Source organism: Chiloscyllium punctatum, chromosome 14, assembly GCF_047496795.1.
Source record: "Chiloscyllium punctatum isolate Juve2018m chromosome 14, sChiPun1.3, whole genome shotgun sequence".
In the NCBI taxonomy this organism is placed as follows: Eukaryota; Metazoa; Chordata; class Chondrichthyes; order Orectolobiformes; family Hemiscylliidae; genus Chiloscyllium; species Chiloscyllium punctatum.
In genome coordinates this window covers 49,501,523-49,522,228 of record NC_092752.1, presented here as the reverse complement: position 1 = coordinate 49,522,228, position 20,706 = coordinate 49,501,523, and the positions used below count along the sequence as shown (strand labels likewise).

Here is a 20,706-nt window from a genome sequence, read left to right as displayed (position 1 = left end):
CAGACGTGCCAAGTGGATGATCCATCTCAGCCTTCTCCAGTGGTTTCTAACATCACAGATGTGAGTTTTAAACCAGTTCGATTCAGTTTGAATAACATCAAGAAATGGTTAAGTAGTGCAAAGGCTATGGGCCCTGCCAATATTCTGGCAATAATACTGATGGCTTGTGATCCAGAACTTGCCACCCACTAATTCAAGTACCGCTCCAGCACTGGCATCGACCAACAATGTAGAAAAGGCATGTTTAACACAAAAACAAAGGGCAATCCAACCCAGACAATTTCTTTCTATCAGTCCACACTCGATCAGCAGTAAAGTGATGGAAGTCGTCACCAACAGGGCTATCAACCAGCAGCTGAGCGACACTCATTTTAGGCTCCACCAGGGCCACTCAGCTCCCAATTGTAATACTGCCCTGATTCACAACCTGACAACCAGCTGAATCCCAGAGGTGAGGAGAGTGTGATAGCTCAGTCCCAGTCCAAGATCACTATTTCTAGCTGATTCCACCCTCATCCCAGCTCATATACTCTCATCTACCTTGTGTTATCTTCAGACTTCATGATCCAAGCACACTCCTGGCCAGCTTCCCACATTCAACCTCCCTGTAATCTCAAGAAAATCTAAATCTCTGCTGCCCAAGTACTCCCTTGTACCAAAAATTGTTGATCATTAAAAAGGCTCCTATTCATAAGCAACAACATACAGCCATAGAGCTGTACAGCATGGAAACAGACCCTTCGTTCCAACCCGTCCATGCCAACCAGATATCCCAACCCAATCTAGTCTCACCTGCCAGCACCCGGCCCACATCCTCCAATTTAAAATTCTCAGCCTTGATTTAAATCCGAGCTCGCTGCATCACACACCCTTTGAGACCTCGACAACCCATTCTGTTCGAGACTCCCAACGAGTTGTTAAATCATTATTTCACCTGTGTGGCTGTTTCTACAGTTGCTAAAGCAACAAGGTCTGAAATTCGCAGTCAAAACCTCACAGGTCTGCTTTCCTCCTTTCAGACTTTCCTCAAAACCTGCTTATTTGGCAATGCTTTTGGTCACCTGACCTAATATCATCCTTCTCTGGCCTCATGTCTAAAGTTCCCAATAATATTTTTGTGAAATTATAAGCATGTTCTTGATTTGGACATTACCTTCAAATCATCACTGTTGCTGAATGAGTAATCTGTAATGTCTCTTACCCAACCACATTGTGAAAGCACCTTCACCACACAAACTGCAGCTGTACAAGAAAGTCAAACATCACCCTCTCCACAGGCAACAGGGCTTTGGCATTAATCACTGGTATCTGTGGAAGGAGAAACACAGTTGATGTTTCAGGGAGTACAAAACGGATTACAGGGAATGAAAATGGTGCAGAATTCGATAGTCAGAAACGGAAGGAAAATACACTTGATTATTGGAAAAAATAATTCTTGACAGTCAAAGATTTTCTAGAAAAAAATAATCTGATAATAGAGCAGCACATGGTCAGGGGCTGGGCAGCAGGGAAAAATTAACTTACAAGAATCGCTGTTAAAGTAATAGTAAAATACTAAACTGACCAAAAATACACCTACTGTTCAAGACCGAGGAAGCTAGATTTTGACAAAAGGGCCAAGAGGGAGCCCAGAGGTGAATCGGAGCAATATTAGCTGTTATGATCCCACAGTCATAGAGATGTGTAGCACCGACACAGACCCTTCGGACTAACTCATCCATGCCAACCAGATATCCGAACCGAATCTACTCCCATTTGCAACTACTTGGCCCATATCCCTGTAAACGCTTCCTAATAATATCATGTATTTATTTATAGAGGCCTTTAACATGTTTTAATTGTACCAGCCTCCACCACTTCCTCTGGCAGCTCATTCCACCCACTGCATTAAAGAGTTGGCCTTTAGGCCCCTTTGAAATTTTTCCCCATTCACCCTAAAGCAATGCCCTGAACACTTCTGAACACCACTACCCCAGGAAAAACACCTTGTTCATTTACCCTATCCATGCCCCTCATGATTGTATTAACCTCCATAATATTACCGCTTAACCTATAAGTCTAGGAAAAACAGCCTCACCTTTTATGCCTCACCCAGTAGCTCAAATCCTCCAAACCTCGCAACATCCTTGTAAATGTTTTTGAAACCTTTCAACTTTAACAGCACCCTCCTGATCGGAGGCAGGCCAGAATTGCACACAATATTCCAAAAGTGGCCTAACCAATGTCCTGTACAGCAACATGACCTCCCACATCCTATATTCGATGCTGTAACCAATAAAGGAAAATGTACTGAACACCTCCTTTACTATCCTATCTACCTGCAACTTGACTGGCAAGGAACTATTGTTAGAAATGGGGAAAAGTGTTGTTTTTGCAGATAGAGAAAAAGCATACAGAAAAAGAGGTACAGCAAGTATTTAGGGAAGAGAATCTATAATTATGGTTAATGAAATACTAATTTTAGTGTGTAATTATTATAAGTTTCAAATAAGTTCAATGTTTAAAATAAAGTTCAAATAAGTTTTGATTAAAGCTTGTGTTTTCAGCAAAACGCTGAGATAACCAAAATGCTTGAGCTATACAAGTGAATGAAATATGCAGGGATGGAATGTACCAGCAGAGTAGATACAAAATGTTGAACCAAATCATGATGTACCTTTGGATAATGGTCAATGGATAAGTGAGAAGGAAAATCAAGATATAGGTTTAACCTTGTGTCAGCACTTACAGAGGGGAAAGTGGCCAACTTGGAGAGAAGAGGGCAATAAGGGTGGAGCATAGCTGGGCATTAATAGAAATCAATAAGAAAGATTGAGTAGTATAGGAGCCAGTCATAGGGTAAAAACAATGACTGCAGCTGCTGAAAATCAAATACTGGATTAGTGGTGCTGGAAGAGCACAGCAGTTCAGGCAGCATCCAACGAGCAGCGAAATCAACGTTTCGGGCAAAAGCCCTTCATCAGGAATAAAGGCAGTGAGCCTGCAGCATGGAGAGATAAGCTAGAGGAGGGTGGGGGGAGGGGTGGGGAGAGAGTAGCATAGAGTACAATGGGTGAGTGGGGGAGGAGATGAAGGTGATAGGTCAAGGAGGAGAGGGTGGAGTGGATAGGTGGAAAAGGAGATAGGCAGGTTCGACAAGTCCAGACAAGTCAAGTAGAGTGTGCTGAGCTGGAAGTTTGAAACTAGGATGTGGTGGGGGAAGGGGAAATGAGGAAACTGTTGAAGTCCACATTGATGCCCTGGGGTTGAAGTGTTCCGAGGCGGAAGATGAGGCGTTCTTCCTCCAGGCGTCTGGTGGTGAGGGAGCGGCGGTGAAGGAGGCCCAGGACCTCCATGTCCTCGGCAGAGTGGGAGGGGGAGTTGAAATGTTGGGCCACGGGGCGGTTTGGTTGATTGGTGCGGGTGTCTCGGAGATGTTCCCTAAAGCGCTCTGCTAGGAGGCGCCCAGTCTCCCCCAATGTAGAGGAGACCACATCGGGAGCAACGGATACAATAAATGATATTGGTGGATGTGCAGGTGAAACTTTGATGGATGTGGAAGGCTCCTTTAGGGCCTTGGATAGAGGTGAGGGAGGAGGTGTGGGCACAGGTTTTACAGTTCCTGCGGTGGCAGGGGAAAGTGCCAGAATGGGAGGGTGGGTCGTAGGGGGGTGTGGACCTGACCAGGTAGTCACGGAGGGAACGGTCTTTGCGGAAGGCGGAAAGGGGTGGGGAGGGAAATATATCCCTGGTGGTGGGGTCTTTTTGGAGGTGGCGGAAATGTCGGTGGATGATTTGGTTGATGCGAAGGTTTGTAGGGTGGAAGGTGAGCACCAGGGGCGTTCTGTCCTTGTTACGGTTGGAAGGGTGGGGTCTGAGGGCGGAGGTGCGGGATGTGGACGAGATGCGTTGGAGGGCATCTTTAACCACATGGGAAGGGAAATTGCGGTCTCTAAAGAAGGAGGCCATCTGGTGTGTCCTATGGTGGAACTGGTCTTCCTGGGAGCAGATACGGCGGAGGCGGAGAAATTGGGAATACGGGATGGCATTTTTGCAAGAGATAGGGTGGGAAGGGGTGTAATCCAGGTAGCTATGGGAGTCAGTGGGTTTGTAAAAATTGTCAGTGTCAAGTCGGTCGTCACTAATGGAGATGGAGAGATCCAGGAAGGGGAGCCAGTCATAGTCGGGAGAGATGACCTCACGCAACTCAAAAGTACAACTGGTATAGTAATTTGAATTTTTCCTCACTTCAATTGTTCTGTATAATTGGAGTTCGATTCTTGTAAGATCGTAGAATAAATTGTCTCGTTTCCAGTTTTGGTGGTCTCGTCTAAACTTTATTGATTTTGTTTTTAACACTATGAACTTACAGTCCAAGGTCTCTTTGTTCTGCAAGACTCTCCAGGGCCTTGCCATTCAGTGTATAAGTCCTGCCCTGATTTGCTTTTCCAAAATGCAGCACCTCACATTTATCTAAATTAAACCCGATCTGACCAATATCTCATTGTAATCTGAGGTAACCTTCGTCCCTGTCCACAATACCTCCAATTTTGTATGACCTGCAAACTTATTTACTATACCTCCTTTGTTGACATCCAAATCACTTAAATGAATGACGAAACAAATCCAGGAATAAACACCCATCTCTCTAGGTTTGAACATGCTCTGTGTAAATCCTGCCCTATGACTTTTACCAGAGAAACGCTGCACCTTGCCCCCTATAAAGATGGCGGCTCCGCACGTGTCCAGTGAACCGTTGTCCCGAATAAAGATGGCGGCGCTCACTCAGCCCTGGAGCCGCGCTGAGGCAATTCCCCGTTTACTGCAAACGCGGGTCTGGGACGCTCAAATTTGTGTTTTCCGACGTGCACAATTTATTTATAAAACCTCTCCTTTCATAGGAACACAGTTTGTCTCCCGTTTCCCTGTTTATTTCTTTCCTTACCGTATCCTTTCGCTCCATTACTTCCCGAGCATTCATTACATCGACTCTGCGCAGCGCGCAAAGTTGATCACGTGGCTTAGTCCAGTTCCGCCCATCATTCACCTTGATTGGTTGGAGGACCAACCGCCCCGCCGGATCCTCCAGCTCCGCCCACCGGAGCGGTCCAGTGCTGACATCAATCACCCAGGGTCCCTTTGTTGGCTAGATCATGCGCAGTGCATCCTGCTTTAGCTGATATGTTGGGTAATGTGATGGGAGAGTTTACTGAAGGGAAGAATTGGAGAAAGTGAGGACTGCAGATGCTGGAGATCAGAGCTGAAAATGTGTTGCTGGAAAAGCGCAGCAGGTCAGGCAGTATCCAAGGAGCAGGAGAATCGACGTTTTGGGCATTTCCCCTCCCCCCACCTTATATCAGTCCCAACCATTTCCCCTCCACCCACCTTATCTCAGTCCCAACCCTCAGACTCAGCACCGCCTTCTTGACCTGCAATCTTCTTGCCGACCTCTCCGTGCCCACCCCCTCTCTGGCCTATCACACTCACCTTGACCTCCTGCCACCTATCGCACTCCCTCCCAATGCCCCTCCCCCAAGTCCCTCCTCCCTACCCTTTTATCTTAGCCTGCTTGGCACACCAGCCTCATTCCTGAAAAAGGGCTTATGCCCGAAACATCGATTTTCCTGCTCCTTGGATGCTGCTTGACCTGCTGCGCTTTTCCAGCAGCATATTTTTCTGCTCTGAAGGGAAGAATTCCCTTTGTGTGAGCTCTACAGTAGATTTCCTGTATTCACGGAGGGAATTCCCTTCCTACTCATGACTGCATAGCTGTGATTGATTAATCAATGCCATCTGAATCAGTACATAAATACCCCATTTTCACTACATCTGAGATCTTTAGCACATTGTATCATGCTCTTCTTTGGAGACAAAAAAGCATGAAATGGAGGGTCAAGGAGTCGGAGCATAAGTACGGCATTCATCTCTGTTAGAAACGAAAATCGCTTCTTAATAATCGCTCTAGACAAATTCAGGAAAACAAAGTTTTATTAGCAAGTCTGCAGAGTCGGGCAGCCTTCTGAGTAAAAGGCGCGCTGAGGCTTACAAAGTTTCTCATTATATACAGTACAAATCCCTCCCCTCCTTGGCTCTAACAAGCCATGAGGTTCACATTCTTAAAAACATCATTATTCTCCAACTTGTATCCTTATCACAAAGTCTGCAACAAATGTCTCCAGACCCTCCCCTTCCTGGCTCTTAATGAGCCATGAGGTTCACATTCTTAAAAACATCATTATTCTTCGATTTACACCCTTATCACAAAGTCTGCAACAAATGTCTCCAGACCCTAGAGGTGTTATTTTTCTCTCCCTGTAGTCTTATCAGTCAAAGACTTATTCTTCTCTGTGCTGTAGCAGATGTCTCTGTATCAATCTGTAGCAGATGTCTCCCGAGTCGTTTCCCTGTCTTGCAGCCTTTATCAGTCAAGGACTCCTCCTTCCCTGCCTGTGTTAATGGTTTCATCAATCAAGGGCCTGTTTGTTTTTACTCTGCTCACAAATTGTCAGCATTCTGCACAATTTAAACTATTCTACTTTTGAGTATACAAAATGTTTTTAGAAAAAAAGCAAAAAGTCTAATGTTTTAGAAAAGACGTCACTCTGCTTACAAATTGTCAGCAATATGCACAATTTAAACTATTCTACTTTTGAGTATATAAAATGTTCTAGAAAAGAAACAAAAGTTTTGTCTTTTATTATAGATCAGTCTGTGGTCCAGGCACATCTTAAAGTTTAAACCGAAATTACCTCTCACAATTCCACCCTTTTCTTTCTTTAAGATGTGCCTGACCAAGATAGCCCCCCCCTCCTCAAGGGCCCGGGAAATCCTTGGTCTTTCGCAGCAACATCACTTTAAGTTCACGCGTCCCATGTTGTGGAACCACCACTGCCTGGAGTCGGGAAATATTTTTCTGAATTAAAAACTGAATACAGGGGATTAGGCAGGGTAGTACGAGAAGAAGAATCATGCCCCCCCCAACCATCAGCAACGCCGTGTGCCACCAACTACCACCTAGGAGACCATCCCACCATCCGATGCCACTAAGAGGACGCCAAGATTGTACTGGCACATGGGCCAATTTCCGAATTTCATCGGAAATTTCCAAAACCGCTTTACCATTATCGTCAATTTCTAGACAGCAGTTTGTCAGGTTAAACTTCCCGCACACGCCCCCCTCCGAGGCCAACAGATAATCCAAGGCAAGTCGGTTTTGATATATAGCAGCCCTCATCTGATCCTGCTGCTTAGCCAGCAACTCCAGGGCCAGAGCGGTCTGGTTAGTAATGACCTCTACGACTGCTTGGAGCCTGATAATTCGATTTAACATATAGATAGGAGTACGATATCCCCATGATCCGTCCTGTGCCCATGTAGCCGGCCCGTAGTATTCAATAATCCGGGCCGGTGGCCACTCATCCCCCCAATCACCGACTTGGATACCTCTTGGCGACCTACGCAGGGAGTCAAAGAGTTTAATTCCCAAATCATCGCCTTCCTCCCGGGGTAATAGGAAGAATTCAGGTCGTATTAGACCCAGGAAGCATACTCCAGCCCATCCCATGGGGAGTTTGGAATATCCCTGATTACCTCATATCCAAAATAGGCCATCTGGAGCAGGCCCCCCCTGTTTCGCAACTTTATTCCACACCTCTTTTACCCCAGGAATGCCCTCATAAGGGCCGGAGCCGCTACAATTCCAAAACCGAGAGTCATCACCCAGCCTCACACAATTGCGGTTCTCCTGTTTTGCAATGTACCATGTGATATCCTTAGGCCACCAGACTTGTGTGGTTGCATTCAACACACTCTGACAGGGGCTGATACCCACCTCAATCTTCCCTTTCCCTTCAACACACAACTGGCCTTCCGGGCTGTTAGTCAGTCTCCACCTCTGTCCTTTTCTTTCGTTGACATGTGTCCAATTATACTGATGTAACTCCCATATATCTAAGCTATGACCAGACCACGGCCATTGTTCAGTCATATGCGGCCCCCCACAAACCCAGCAATTGCTAATATTTAACACGGTGACTATCCTAGATGTAAGATCAATAAACAGGTTCTGTGTTACATCGGGAAGTTTGATCTCCTCTTCTACCTCCTTGTATATAGACGGCACCTTGGAGACAACGACCGTCCTTTGACGGTCCTGCTCTTTCTCTAACTTCCGTACAGTATTCTGTACTCTGGTCTCCCTGACTCTGTCCACATGTTCCTTGAGCAACATGGAGGGTAGGCCCCACTGCCCAGCTTTGTTAACACAGACCCAGCGGTCATTTTTGGGGCACCCACGGACCCTGCCACCGTATCCTTTATTATACACTTGATAATAGGGTTTTCCACCCTCCCAACATTCTTGCCGTGCATTCAAATCGTAACACCGATCGTCCACATGGGAGTGAGAAACAAATGATCCCGAGTAGATCCTACTCCCAAGCCTCACCGTAGTCCGACATTTGTCACATCTCCCCTTACCCTCCCCCACATACAAGAGAAAACTGATTAATATCCCCACCAATACAGTCCAAGTAGAGTTCATTATTGCTGTCTTTTCAGTTTTACCACCAACGGCTTGTCCCCTGGCTCGCATGTCCAAGTGCTCTCTCCTTCTGGCGGAACAGGTCCCTTTATCCTTGATGCGTGGACCCACCCTTTTTCTTTCGTCCGAACAGCTGCTTCAGTTGTTAACAGAACCAGGAACGGTCCTTCCCACCGCGGCTGGAGCTTTTCGGCCTTCCAGGTCTTAACAAGTACCCAATCTCCGGGCTCCACCTTATGCAGGAGGAAGTCGAGCGGTGGAGTCTGAGCCAGGAGACCTTTCCTCCGGAGTTCTGCAAAAGAACGGGATAAGGCCAGTAAATAGTTTCTGATAAATATATCTCCCCCTTGCAAAGTGGGACATCCGTCAACCTTACTCCAATATGGTAATCCGAACAGCATTTCATAGGGGGAAACCCCGACATCCCGGCGAGGTGCCGTACGTATCCTCAATAGGGCAATGGGCAGGAACTCCGGCCAAGGTAACTTAGTTTCTAACACCAGCTTAGTCAATTGGGTCTTGAGCGTGCCATTCATTCTCTCAACCCGACCCGAACTCTGAGGATGCCAGGGTGTGTGGAATTTCCATTGGATACCCAGGGCAGTACAGATCAAATGGTGTAGTTTAGAAACAAAATGTGTCCCGCAGTCGGAGTCGATAGATTCCATTATGTCATATCTCGGGATTATGTTCTCTAACAACAGTCGGGCCACGGTTGGTGCATCGTCTTTGGCAGTTGGGAAAGCCTCTACCCAGTGAGTGAAATGGTCTACTATTACTAGCAGATATTTCCATCTCTGTACTGGGGGTAGTTCTGTAAAGTCGACTTGGATCCTCTGAAATGGCCTAATTGCGAGGGGCTGACCACCGGCTGGCATAGAACGCATGGCTTTCTGGTTAATACGCCGGCAAGTGGGGCATCCGACTACCTCTTGTTGGGCTAATGTGTGTATCCCCCTGCATACATATTCTCTCAGGATCGTGTCGCACATGGCTTGCACCCCCCAGTGGGTCTGATGGTGTAATCGGTGCAGAATACCCCGGGTGATCTGTTTGTTCAGTACTTGTCTCCCATCAGGAACCGTCCACTTCCCGTTAGTATCTAGCCGGGCACCTAATTGATCCATTTTATCAATCTCCCCCTGGTTGAAGACGGGTTGTTTAGCGAGCCCTTCCCTCAACGGTATTAACGTTAACAATTGGACGGATTTTTCGACCGCTGCCCGCTTGGCTTCCTCATCTGCCAGCCGGTTTCCCACCGCTTCCGGTGTCGACCCCTTCTGGTGACCGGGTACATGGACTACTGCGAGTTCCGTAGGTAACGCCAGGGCTTCCAACGTTAGGCTGATCATTTGTTCGTGAGCTAATTCTTTTCCCCGGGAAGTTATCAATCCTCGCTCTTTCCAGATTTTCCCAAAAGTATGAACGATCCCGTATGCATACTTTGAGTCAGTATATATGGTTCCCACCTTCCCTTCCAACAACTTCAGGGCCCTATGGAGGGCGTACAACTCACAGGATTGGGCTGACCACTTCCCCGGCAGTCGTCCGGACTCGATCGTCTGTTTCGTTGCACCATCTATGACAGCATAGCCACTGTACCGTACCCCACTGATGCACCGGGAGGACCCGTCGATGTACAGTTCCAGTCCTTCACCCAGCGGGGCTTCTTGCAGGTCCTCTCGGGTCTTGGTCTGCAAGTCTACAAATTCCACACAATCATGCTCCTGTTCTCCATCTACAGGACGTCCGTATAGAAACTGGGCTGGGTTGCAACTGAGATCTTTTGCAAAATTGAGATCGTCCCCGGTCATCAAAATCGTCTCATACTTCAGGATGCGAGAGTCTGTTAACCAGCGGTGAGCCTTCTGAGCCAGTATGGCACTAACCGAATGTGGGGAATATACTGTGATCCTTCCTCCAAAGGTAAGTTTTCGGGCCTCTTCCACTAACATTGCCGTAGCTGCCACTGCCTGTATACAGGTCGGCCATCCACATGACACAGGGTCTAACATTTTTGACAAAAATGCAACCGGCTGACGTTTCCCTGCCCGCAGCTGGGTAAGCACGCCCTGGGCAATTCCGCCGGCGGTATTGACATATAACTGGAACGGTTCCTTCAGGGTGGGTAAAGCCAATACCGGAGCTCGGATCAGTTTACTTTTAATAATATTAAATCGCTGCTCCTCCTCATCTGACCAGTCCACCTTTTGTACTTCTTGTCCCAGTTTGTCGTACAAGAATTTTACTAAAGTGGTGTAACTTTCAATCCATATCCGGCAATATCCTACTAGCCCCAGGAATTGTCTGATTTCCTTCTTCGTCCTGGGTATTGGCATAGCCGTAATCCCTGATATTCGTTCTGGCATGATACGGCGATGTCCCTTACTGACTTGATGGCCCAGATATCTTACTTTTTGCTCCACAAACTGGAGTTTTGTCCTGGAGACGCGTAGGCCCTGTTTCCCCAGGAAGTTCAGCAGGGCAACGGTGTCTGTCCGTACCTCCTCTTCTCTTGGTCCTGAGAGTAAGAGATCATCGACATATTGGAGCAATTGATTTTCCGCGTTACACCGAAATCCTCCTAAGATCTGCTCCAGTATTTGTCCAAACAAGTTGGGTGACTCCGTGAATCCCTGCGGCAAGACCGTCCACCTTAACTGTCGCTTTCGTCCTGTGAAGGGATTCTCCCATTCAAAGGCAAAAAGGTTCCGACTTTCTTCGTCAAGGGGGCAACTCCAGAAGGCATCCTTCAGATCTATTACGCTGAACCATTCGTGTTCGGGGGAAATTTTACTCATTAACGTGTAGGGATTGGGTACCACCGGGTACCTAGCCTGGACTACTTCATTCAAACCCCGCAAGTCTTGCACCAGCCTATATGTCCCATCCGGCTTCCTCACAGGGAGTATTGGAGTATTGAAAGGGGACATACATTCCTCCAGTAGTCCATCTGTGATTAATCTTTCTATCACAGGTTGTAACCCCTCGCGTCCTTCCATAGCAATCGGGTACTGTTTCCTTCTCACGGGGCCTCTTCCTGGTAACATGGTGATTTGGAGAGGTTTGATGTTTAAACCCCCTCTGTTCCCTTCTCGGTACCATACTTCCGGGTCTATTTGTTGATCATCTTCTTCGGTGAGGGCGAACAACCTTACCACTATTTCCCCGTTACTTGGTACCGTTCCGATCCCTAATTTGACCTGCAAGTCTCTTCCTAACAAATTAAACCCCGCCGATGGCAGTAGAAGGAGGTCTCGTTTAGTAGTTCTGTTTTCATATCCAATTTCCACGTCCTCCACCACTGGAACTTGTAATTTCTGTCCTCCAATTCCAGATACCCCCATAACTTTTTCTCCTGTTCGGGTGCCGGGGGGTATTTGGATTATACTTGATCTTTCGGCTCCCGAGTCTACCATAAATGTGATCTCCGATCCTTGGGGTCCTACTTTCAAGTTTACCAGGGGTTCCTGTCTATAGTCCTTTTGCCCCAAGGGTAGGAACCCCCGACCTCCCTAATCTTCCTCCATCAGTGCGTACGACCGCACCTCCCGCTTGTAGCTGGGGCACTCCCGTTTAAAATGTCCCTCTTCATTACAGTAGTAACATCTGAGTATCCTCTTCGTTTCCCTGTCGCGGTCTCGCGTTCCTCCACTCTTCCTTTGTTCCGGCCATGGTTCTCTTTTCCTCTGCTCTTGCCACGACTCTCCCCTTTCCTGTTCCTGCCACGGCTCCCCCTTTTCTCTTCTTCCAGCTGTCATTTGTTGCACCGCTTGCATCATTATCTTTGTCGCCTTCTTTTGCTTCTCATCGTCCCTTCTCACAAACACCTTTTGCGCCTCCCGCAGTAGTTCACTTAGAGATTTACTATCCCAATCATCCATTTTCTCTAACTTCTTGCGTATGTCTGGCCAGGCTTTTGATACAAACTCTACCCGTATGAGTTGTTGCCCCACGTCCGTCTCAGGGTCCACCCCAGCGAACTGCTGCAAGTTCTTCCTAATCCTGTCTAGGAAGTCCTTAGGGGTTTCCTCTGGGTTCTGATGATTACCAAAAGCCTTGGTAAAATTGTGCCCCTTCGGGGCTGCGTGTCTTATTCCTTTTATCCAATATTCCCGCATGTCTCTCATGTTGCGCCGTCCTTCCTCCGTGTTCTTATCCCACTCGGGGTCGGTGAGGGGAAACTTCTGCTCCCCTCCTTCTCCCCCCTCTTTCTCCCAGACCAAGAGCGCAGCTTGTCGTATCATCTGTCGTTCCTGGCTAGAGAACAATGTTTTCATGATGGAACACATCTCTTCCCACGTGTAAGTATTCGGACCCAGGAACTGATCTAATTGTTCAGCCAGGCCCATGGGGTCCTCTAGTAGGCCCTTCATCTCCCTCCTGAAATTCCGTACTTCAGTACTCGTCAAGGGAACGTTCACATAGCCTGTGCCTCCTTCCTCGCCCCCCATGGGCACTTCCCGGAGTGGATTCATTAATGCAATTGAGGTAGGGTTTTGTCCGTGACCCCTTCCAGCTCGAGATCTGGTCTGCACCCCCGAGGTAGTCTGTGATTCCTCCCCATTTTCTTCCCCTTCCTCTGACTCGTCGTCACCCGGAGGAACATTTTGTGGGGCAGACGGGGTCACGTAGGGCGGCGGTAAGTGATCTAAAGGTTCCCATTTTTTTTGCCTTCTCGAGTCTTCACTATTTGCCTGCATTTGGCAAGATATCGTAACCGGTAGCCAACAAAAGGCATAATCACTTTCTTCCAGATTACCATCAGGTTTTGAATTGACATATAAAATGAGAGCTTGCCGGACCCAGTCTTCATCAGTACCGAATCTAGGCCACCACACGGAATCGCCCTGAATAGGTTTCTGGGTCCACTTCTCACAGTATTTTACCATCTTCCTTTTAGATTTTCCTTTTCTCCCACCCTGATTCCAATCATTTAACATTCTTCCTAACGGACTATCATCAGGTACCCCGGGGTATGTGTCATTGTCCCTGTTTAAGCCTACCCTTCCCTTACTTGCCTTGGATCCCCTATTTCCCATTGCCGAGGACTTCGTAATTTTCCCGTGATAATCTATCACAATTTAGCCAATTCCCGGACCTTCAGTCCCGTGATCGCCCAGGTTCCTTTGCAGGCACCCCCGGTCTTTGGATTCCTGTGTCCTACGTCTCTGTGACACAGATCACAGGCACCCCGTAGGTACACGTTCCTCCTCAAACACGGTCTCTGCAAAATCCCTCACAGGCAAGCCCCGGTCTCTAGATACCTGAGTCCTACGTCTCTGTAGAAAAATCCACAGGCACCCCGTAGGTCCCCAGGCGTCCGGAAACACGGTCCCCGCAAGTTTTTCTTACCTGGGTTCGGTGCACCGAAATTACTCGATCGTTAACCGTCCCCACTGCCTCGGTTACACCCCTCCTTTGTTTTCCTGAGCCTCCCGGATATCACTCGCTCAAGCCGCGCGGGGCGACAAGCAAGGAATCAGGGACTGCTGAAATCAGCAGGGTGCACCTTCTCCGATGTCCTTCCTCAGCTCCCCCCGCGGCCGGAGTGTTGATCCCGGACGACGAGCCCCCAAGTTGTTAGAAACGAAAATCGCTTCTTAATAATCGCTCTAGACAAATTCAGGAAAACAAAGTTTTATTAGCAAGTCTGCAGAGTCGGGCAGCCTTCTGAGTAAAAGGCGCGCTGAGGCTTACAAAGTTTCTCATTATATACAGTACAAATCCCTCCCCTCCTTGGCTCTAACAAGCCATGAGGTTCACATTCTTAAAAACATCATTATTCTTCGATTTACACCCTTATCACAAAGTCTGCAACAAATGTCTCCAGACCCTAGAGGTGTTATTTTTCTCTCCCTGTAGTCTTATCAGTCAAAGACTTATTCTTCTCTGTGCTGTAGCAGATGTCTCTGTATCAATCTGTAGCAGATGTCTCCCGAGTCGTTTCCCTGTCTTGCAGCCTTTATCAGTCAAGGACTCCTCCTTCCCTGCCTGTGTTAATGGTTTCATCAATCAAGGGCCTGTTTGTTTTTACTCTGCTCACAAATTGTCAGCATTCTGCACAATTTAAACTATTCTACTTTTGAGTATACAAAATGTTTTTAGAAAAAAAGCAAAAAGTCTAATGTTTTAGAAAAGACGTCACTCTGCTTACAAATTGTCAGCAATATGCACAATTTAAACTATTCTACTTTTGAGTATATAAAATGTTCTAGAAAAGAAACAAAAGTTTTGTCTTTTATTATAGATCAGTCTGTGGTCCAGGCACATCTTAAAGTTTAAACCGAAATTACCTCTCACAATCTCCTTCAGCTTGTTTCCCCCATTCTGTCAGATCATGGCTGGGCCAACCCAGGCCTCAACACTAGCAAATTTGCTGATGATACAAAGCTGGGTGGCAGGGTGAAATGTGATGAGGATGTTAGGAGATTACAGGCTGACCTGGACAAGTTAGGTGAGTAGGAAGATGCATGGCAGATGCAGTTTAATGTGGATAAATGTATGGTTATCCACTTTGGTGGCAAGAACAGGAAGGAAGATTACTACCTCAATAGAATCAATTTAGGTAAAGGGGCAGTACAGAGAGATCTGGGTGTTGTTGTACACCAGTCAATTAAGGCAAGCATGCAGGTACAGCAGGTAGTGAAGAACCTAGTGAAGAAGGCATGCTGCCCTTCATAACAAGAGGAATTGAGTATAGAAGCAAAGAGGTTCTTCTGCAGCTGTACAGGACCCTGGTGAGACCACACCTGGAGTACTGTGTGCAGCTCTGGTCTCCAAATTTGAGGAAAGACATTCTGGCTATTGAGGGAGTGCGGTGTAGATTCACTAAGTCAGTTCCTGGAATGGTGGGATTACTTTACACTGAAAGACTGAAGCGACTGGGCTTTTATACCGTTGAGTTTAGAAGACTGAGAGGGGATCTGATTGAGACATATAAGATTATGAAAGGATTGGACACTCTGGCAGCAGGAAACATGTTTCCGCTGATGGGTGAGTGCCGAACCAGAGGACACAGCTTAAAAATACGGGGTAGACCATTTAGGACAGAGATTGGGTGAAGAAGTATCTCCTCGAGAGTGGTGGCTGTGTGGAATGCTCTGCCCCAGAGGACAGTGGAGGCCCAGTCTCTGGTTTCTTTAAGAAAGTGTTGGATAGAGCTCTCAAAGATAGTGGAATCAAGGGTTATGGAGATAAGGCAGGAAGAGGATACTGATTAGGAATGATCAGCCATGATCATATTGAATGGCGGTGCAGGCTTAAAGGGCAGAATTGCCTACTCCTGCACCTAGTGTCTATTGTCTATTGTCTAGAATCACAGATTCCCTACTCTGTGGAAACAGGCCCTCAGCCCAACAAGCCACACTGACACTCCAAAGAGTAACCCAAGACCTATTCGCCTACCACATTTAGCTTTGACAACTCCTTGGGCTGGAAAATTCTAGCAATTCACTGAGAAAAAAAAAATCTTTACATTTTGTTTTAAAATGAATGTTCCCTTCTGTAATGTCCCCTGATTTGAGACTTCACTGGAGCTAGAAGATCTAGTCAATATCTACCCCGTCAAGCTCCTCAGAATCTTGTTTCCACAAGATCACCCCTTATTTGTTGAGATTCTATTGAATAATGACCTAACCTATTTAGCTATTCTTGATAGGTCAACCTTTTCATCCTTGAAGCAGCTAAGTGAATCTTTATTGAATGGTCTCCAATGCTGGTTTATCCTTTATTAAATATGGGAGCTAACATTGTATACAGTACTCCAAGTGAGGTCTCAGCAACAGCCAGTGTGGTTAACCAATCCTCAGTCCATACTACTACATTACCCCGATACGGTAAGCTCCTATATTGTGCAATTAACTTTTATGTAGCACCTTATCATTTACATTTTTAAAATCCAAATGCAGAACATCATTGGCTTGCCCTTTATCAGCCCTGTTTGTTATCTCCTCAATGAACTGTCGCAAATTTGTCAAATACCGTTTCTCTTTCACAAAACCCAGTCTAACATGTTTCAGGATAAGCTTTTCAAAATGTCCTGCTATTTCTGACTATTATATTCAACTCTGTCGTATTACAAAAACAGATTTTAAACTAACTAACTGGGTGGCGCGGTGGCACAGTGGTTAGCACTGCTGCCTCACAGCGCCAGAGACCCAGCTTCAATTCCCACCTCAGGATACTCTCTGTGTAGAATTTGCACATTCTCCCCGTGACTGCGTGGGTTTCCTCCGGGTGCTCCGGTTTCCTCCCACAATCCAAAAATATGCAGGTTAGGTGAATTGGCCATGCTAAATTGCCTGTAGTGTTAGGTGAAGGGGTGAATGTAGGGGAATGGGTCTGGGAGGGTTGTGCTTTGACGGGTTGGTAGGGACTTGTTGGGCCAAAGGCCTGTTTCCACGCTGTAAATAATCTAATCTAGTCTCTAGTTTTCTGATTTCTGTCTCCCTTTCCTTCCTGAACAGGCTCATCAATCCACTGGATGTTCCCTGTATCCCTTGATTCTGGAATATTCCAATCGATGCCTTAAATGTCTCTGCAGCCAGTTGCCTTAAAAATGTTTGATCCAGGCCATTAGGTCCTGTCTGCCTTTAGTCCTATTAGTTGGTCAATACTTTGTCCCTTGTGATAAAGACTGTTATAACATTTTTCTCCCCATGATTAACTTGCTTATTTGCTACCTTTAGGATGATAACCGTATCCTCCTTCATGAAGATCAATGTAAAATATCGGTTTAAATTATCTGCTGTTTCCCTGCACCCATTATCAATTCCAGAGTCAGAACCTCCAAGGGTTCGATGCTGACTTTAGATACTCCATTTTGAATATACCTGGACAACTCTTGCCATTCATTTTTGTTTATGTCAATTTAATTACGTGGTCAGTTTTCTTCCTTTTTACTCATTCGCTGCTATGTCATTTTTTTCCTTGTGGGTACTGCCCTTGACTGCCTTTATTACCCACGGGTGGTTCACCTTTCTCTTCGAGTTCTCCATTTTGCCCTAAATTAACTTTTGCTCAGCGTTATGTTTAAAAAACCCTTTATATTACAGTGACCGAGCATGTGATTTTTTTTAAACATTGGATGCTTCAATGTTCTGATTGGGTTTTGCTGTTTCAAAGAAGAGCTGAGATCATCTGGAAAGGAGGTGGCAGCTGATTCACTGTTAATTTCCAAAATTAATTTGAATACTTGAAAAAGAAATTATTTGCAACACTGTGAGAGCAGGGGTCGAGCCAAGTAGCTATTTTAAAAAGGTGGCACAGTTGTGATGGGTTGAATAGGGGCCTTGATTTCAAAAGCAAAATGTGATCCAAGTGGTTTCCTCCCACAATCCAAAGAAGTGCAGGTTCGGTGAATTGGTCATGCTAATTTGCCCATAGTGTCCAGCGATGCACAGCTTCGGTGCATTAATCCGGGGTAAATGTTGAGGAATAGGTTTGATTGGAATACTCTTCGGAGGGTTGGTGTGGATTTGTTGGGCTGAAGGGCCTGATTCCACAACATAGGGATTCAATGCTCTGAGTAATTTTGGGGATCTAACAGAATCCTGGTATGCAGAGGGTTCTCTGTTAGTTAAAATAGTATTGTACACTCAGCTTATATTACCTTCTGAAGCAATTTGAGGTTGACTGCTCTGTACAATTTCTCAGAACAGATGCTCTGGAACCAATCAGGGATCATCTGATAATGTGATTGATTAATGAGCTCAAAATAAGCGACCCTTTTGGTAAGATTCAATGCAGCATGATAGAATTTAGTTTTAGGGTTGAGGAATTTGCTTCTTCAACTAGTATCCAAATTTAGAGGCAGTCACAAGGGTATAAAGTAGCAGTTAGCTAATCTGGAATGGGACTATAGTTGGAATGTTAAAGCAGAAGAATATATTCAGTTATTTTATAATTCTCAACAATATCTATTGACTTGTAAAAGAAATGCACGATGAACAGCAGTGCATAGGTGAGGGAATTATGAGGGACATCAAATTGAAAGAAAAGATGCACAAAACTGCAAAGATGATGGTAGACCAGAAGGTTTAAAAATTTCAAACTATCGAAGGATGAACAAAAAAAAATGGAAGATAATTTGTCCCTTGTCAGAGAGACTGTTATAACATCTTTGCTCCCATTAATACCTTGCTTATTTCCCATCTTTAGGATGGTAGCAGTATCATCTGGATGAGTAAGATAATTGGGCAAATTAACCCACGAGTTACTCAGCCTAAAACATGGAAGGGTTTAAAGGGATATGGGCCAAATGCTGGCAAATGAGACTAGATTAATTTAGAATATCTGGTCAGCATGGATAAATTGGACCAAAAGGCCTGTCTTCAATTTGTACATCTAACTGGCCATCTGTTTTTTTGAGAATCATCATTGGTTGATGCTCCATACCCTTGCTTGGTGAAACCCTTTTTCTCTCCCATGTTGTTGAACATGCTGTAATAAAGGTTGTTTAGCTCAGTTGGCTGGATTACTGGTTTGCAATGCTGTGATGCCAACAGCACAGGCTCTATTTCCTGCATCAGCTGAGGCTCCATCTTTTCAAACTCGTCCCTCACCTGAGGGGCGGTGACCCTCAGGTTAAACCACCATTTTTTCTGTCATGACAGAGCAGCCCTACTGCCTTCCAGGGCTATGGTGACTTTACTTTTACTCAGTTACAACTGATTAGAAATTTTATACTCTTTATTGTTTGGTGTATTTCCTTTTGGTGACTTTTGTTATGAAACCCAGCGACAGGGAAGGAAAAGTGTGGATAAAGTAGGCTTGCAGGGAGGAGAAAATAAGGACTGCACATGCTGGAGATCAGAGTCAAGAATGGAGTGCTGGAAAACACAGCAGGTCAGGCAGCATCTGAAGAGCAGGAGAATTGACGTTTCGGGTATAAGCCCTTCATCAGGAATGAGGTTTGTGGGTTGGGGCTGAGAGATAAATGGGAAGGGGTGAAGTTTGGGGGAAGGTAGCTGGGAAAGCAATAGGTTGATGAAAGTAAGGGAGAAGGTGATCAATCAGAGTGGGGAGTGAGGGACGGGTCCTGAGGGAGGTGCCGAGTTGCTACAGCAGGAAGTGCAAAACCTGTGTCCACACCACTCCCTGCACCTCCGTCCAAGGCCCCAATAGATCCTTCCACATCCATCAGAAATTTACCTGCACCTCTATCAATGTCATCTATTGCATCCGTTGCGGTCTCCTCAACATCGGATAGACGGGCCACTTTCTTGCGAATCATTTCAGAGAAGGTCTCTGGGACACCCGCACCCAACCCCACTGCCCCGTGGCTGAACACTTCAACACCCCCATCTGATCCATCAAAGACATGCAGGTCTTGCGCCTCATCCACCTCCAAACCGTTGCCAACCGACGCCTGGAGGAGGAACGCCTCATATTCTGCCTGAAACCACATGAGATAAGTGTGGATTTCAACAGCTTCCTAATTTCCCCTTACCCCACATTATCCCAGTCCCAAGCCTCCAACTTGGCACCGCCCTCCAGACCTGTCCATAACTCCCCCTCTGACTTATCACCTTCTCCCCAACTTTCCTCCACCTATCGCTTTCCCAGCTACTGTACTCCAACCCCACCCCCTCCCATTTGTCGCTCAGCCCCTCGACCCACAAGCCTCATTGCTGATGAAGGGCTTAGGCACAAAACATCGATTCTCCTGCTCCTCGGATGCTGCCTGACCTGCTGTGCTTTTCCAGCATTATACTCTCGACACTTGCCTTCACAGCAAAATGCTACGAGTTAACTGTCAGTTTCATAGATAATTGTGGAATTGATTTTGTTAAATTGAGAAATTTGGGCTACTCCACCAATGATAACAGCCCTTAAGTTGAACAGTTCTTACAGGAAAAATAGCACTTAAAGGTCACGATGCTAAATGGGATAAATGTTTGAGCCAATTTAAGAACTTGAGACTGGGCATCAATGAGGCAGTGTGGGCCATCATCAGCAACAGAATTGTACTCCTCAATCTGTAGTCTCATGGTTTGTCATATCACACACACTCAACCATTAGCATCAAACCAGGAGACCAGCCCGGGTTCAATGGAGAGTGCAGGAGGGCATCCCTGAAGCAGCATCAGGCAGACCTAAAAGTGAAGTGCCAACCTGGTGAAGCTATCAAACGGGACTACTTGTGCACCAAACAACGTAAACAGCAAGTGATAGGCAGAGCT

The 20,706-nt window shown here is 46.2% G+C and overlaps 1 protein-coding gene and 1 long non-coding RNA gene across 5 annotated transcripts in view; both read right to left on the bottom strand.

Moving 5' to 3' along the window:
* The window catches only part of LOC140485771 (uncharacterized), a 36,576-nt gene extending 31,588 nt beyond the window's left edge, over positions 1-4,988 (bottom strand). For all 4 annotated transcript variants that reach the window (XR_011962434.1, XR_011962432.1, XR_011962435.1 and 1 more), the window contains exons 1-2: positions 4,925-4,988; positions 1,202-1,308 (exon numbers count right to left, since the gene is read on the bottom strand). This is a non-coding gene — a long non-coding RNA (uncharacterized lncRNA). The remainder of the gene's footprint in view (positions 1-1,201; positions 1,309-4,924) is intronic.
* A 961-nt stretch (positions 4,989-5,949) lies between these two features.
* On the bottom strand, positions 5,950-14,758 carry LOC140485770 (uncharacterized). The gene is made up of 2 exons (XM_072584292.1): positions 13,877-14,758; positions 5,950-8,813 (listed from the first exon to the last, which is right to left on the bottom strand). The coding sequence occupies exon 2, from the start codon at positions 8,570-8,572 to the stop codon at positions 7,571-7,573; it is 1,002 nt and encodes a 333-aa protein (XP_072440393.1). The 5' UTR covers positions 8,573-8,813; positions 13,877-14,758; the 3' UTR covers positions 5,950-7,570.
* Between the last annotated feature and the right edge of the window lie 5,948 nt (positions 14,759-20,706).

Bases quoted from the DNA above. Each gene is read 5' to 3' on its own strand.
- LOC140485770 (XM_072584292.1), bottom strand. From the start codon at position 8,572: ATGCGAGCCAGGGGACAAGCCGTTGGTGGTAAAACTGAAAAGACAGCA.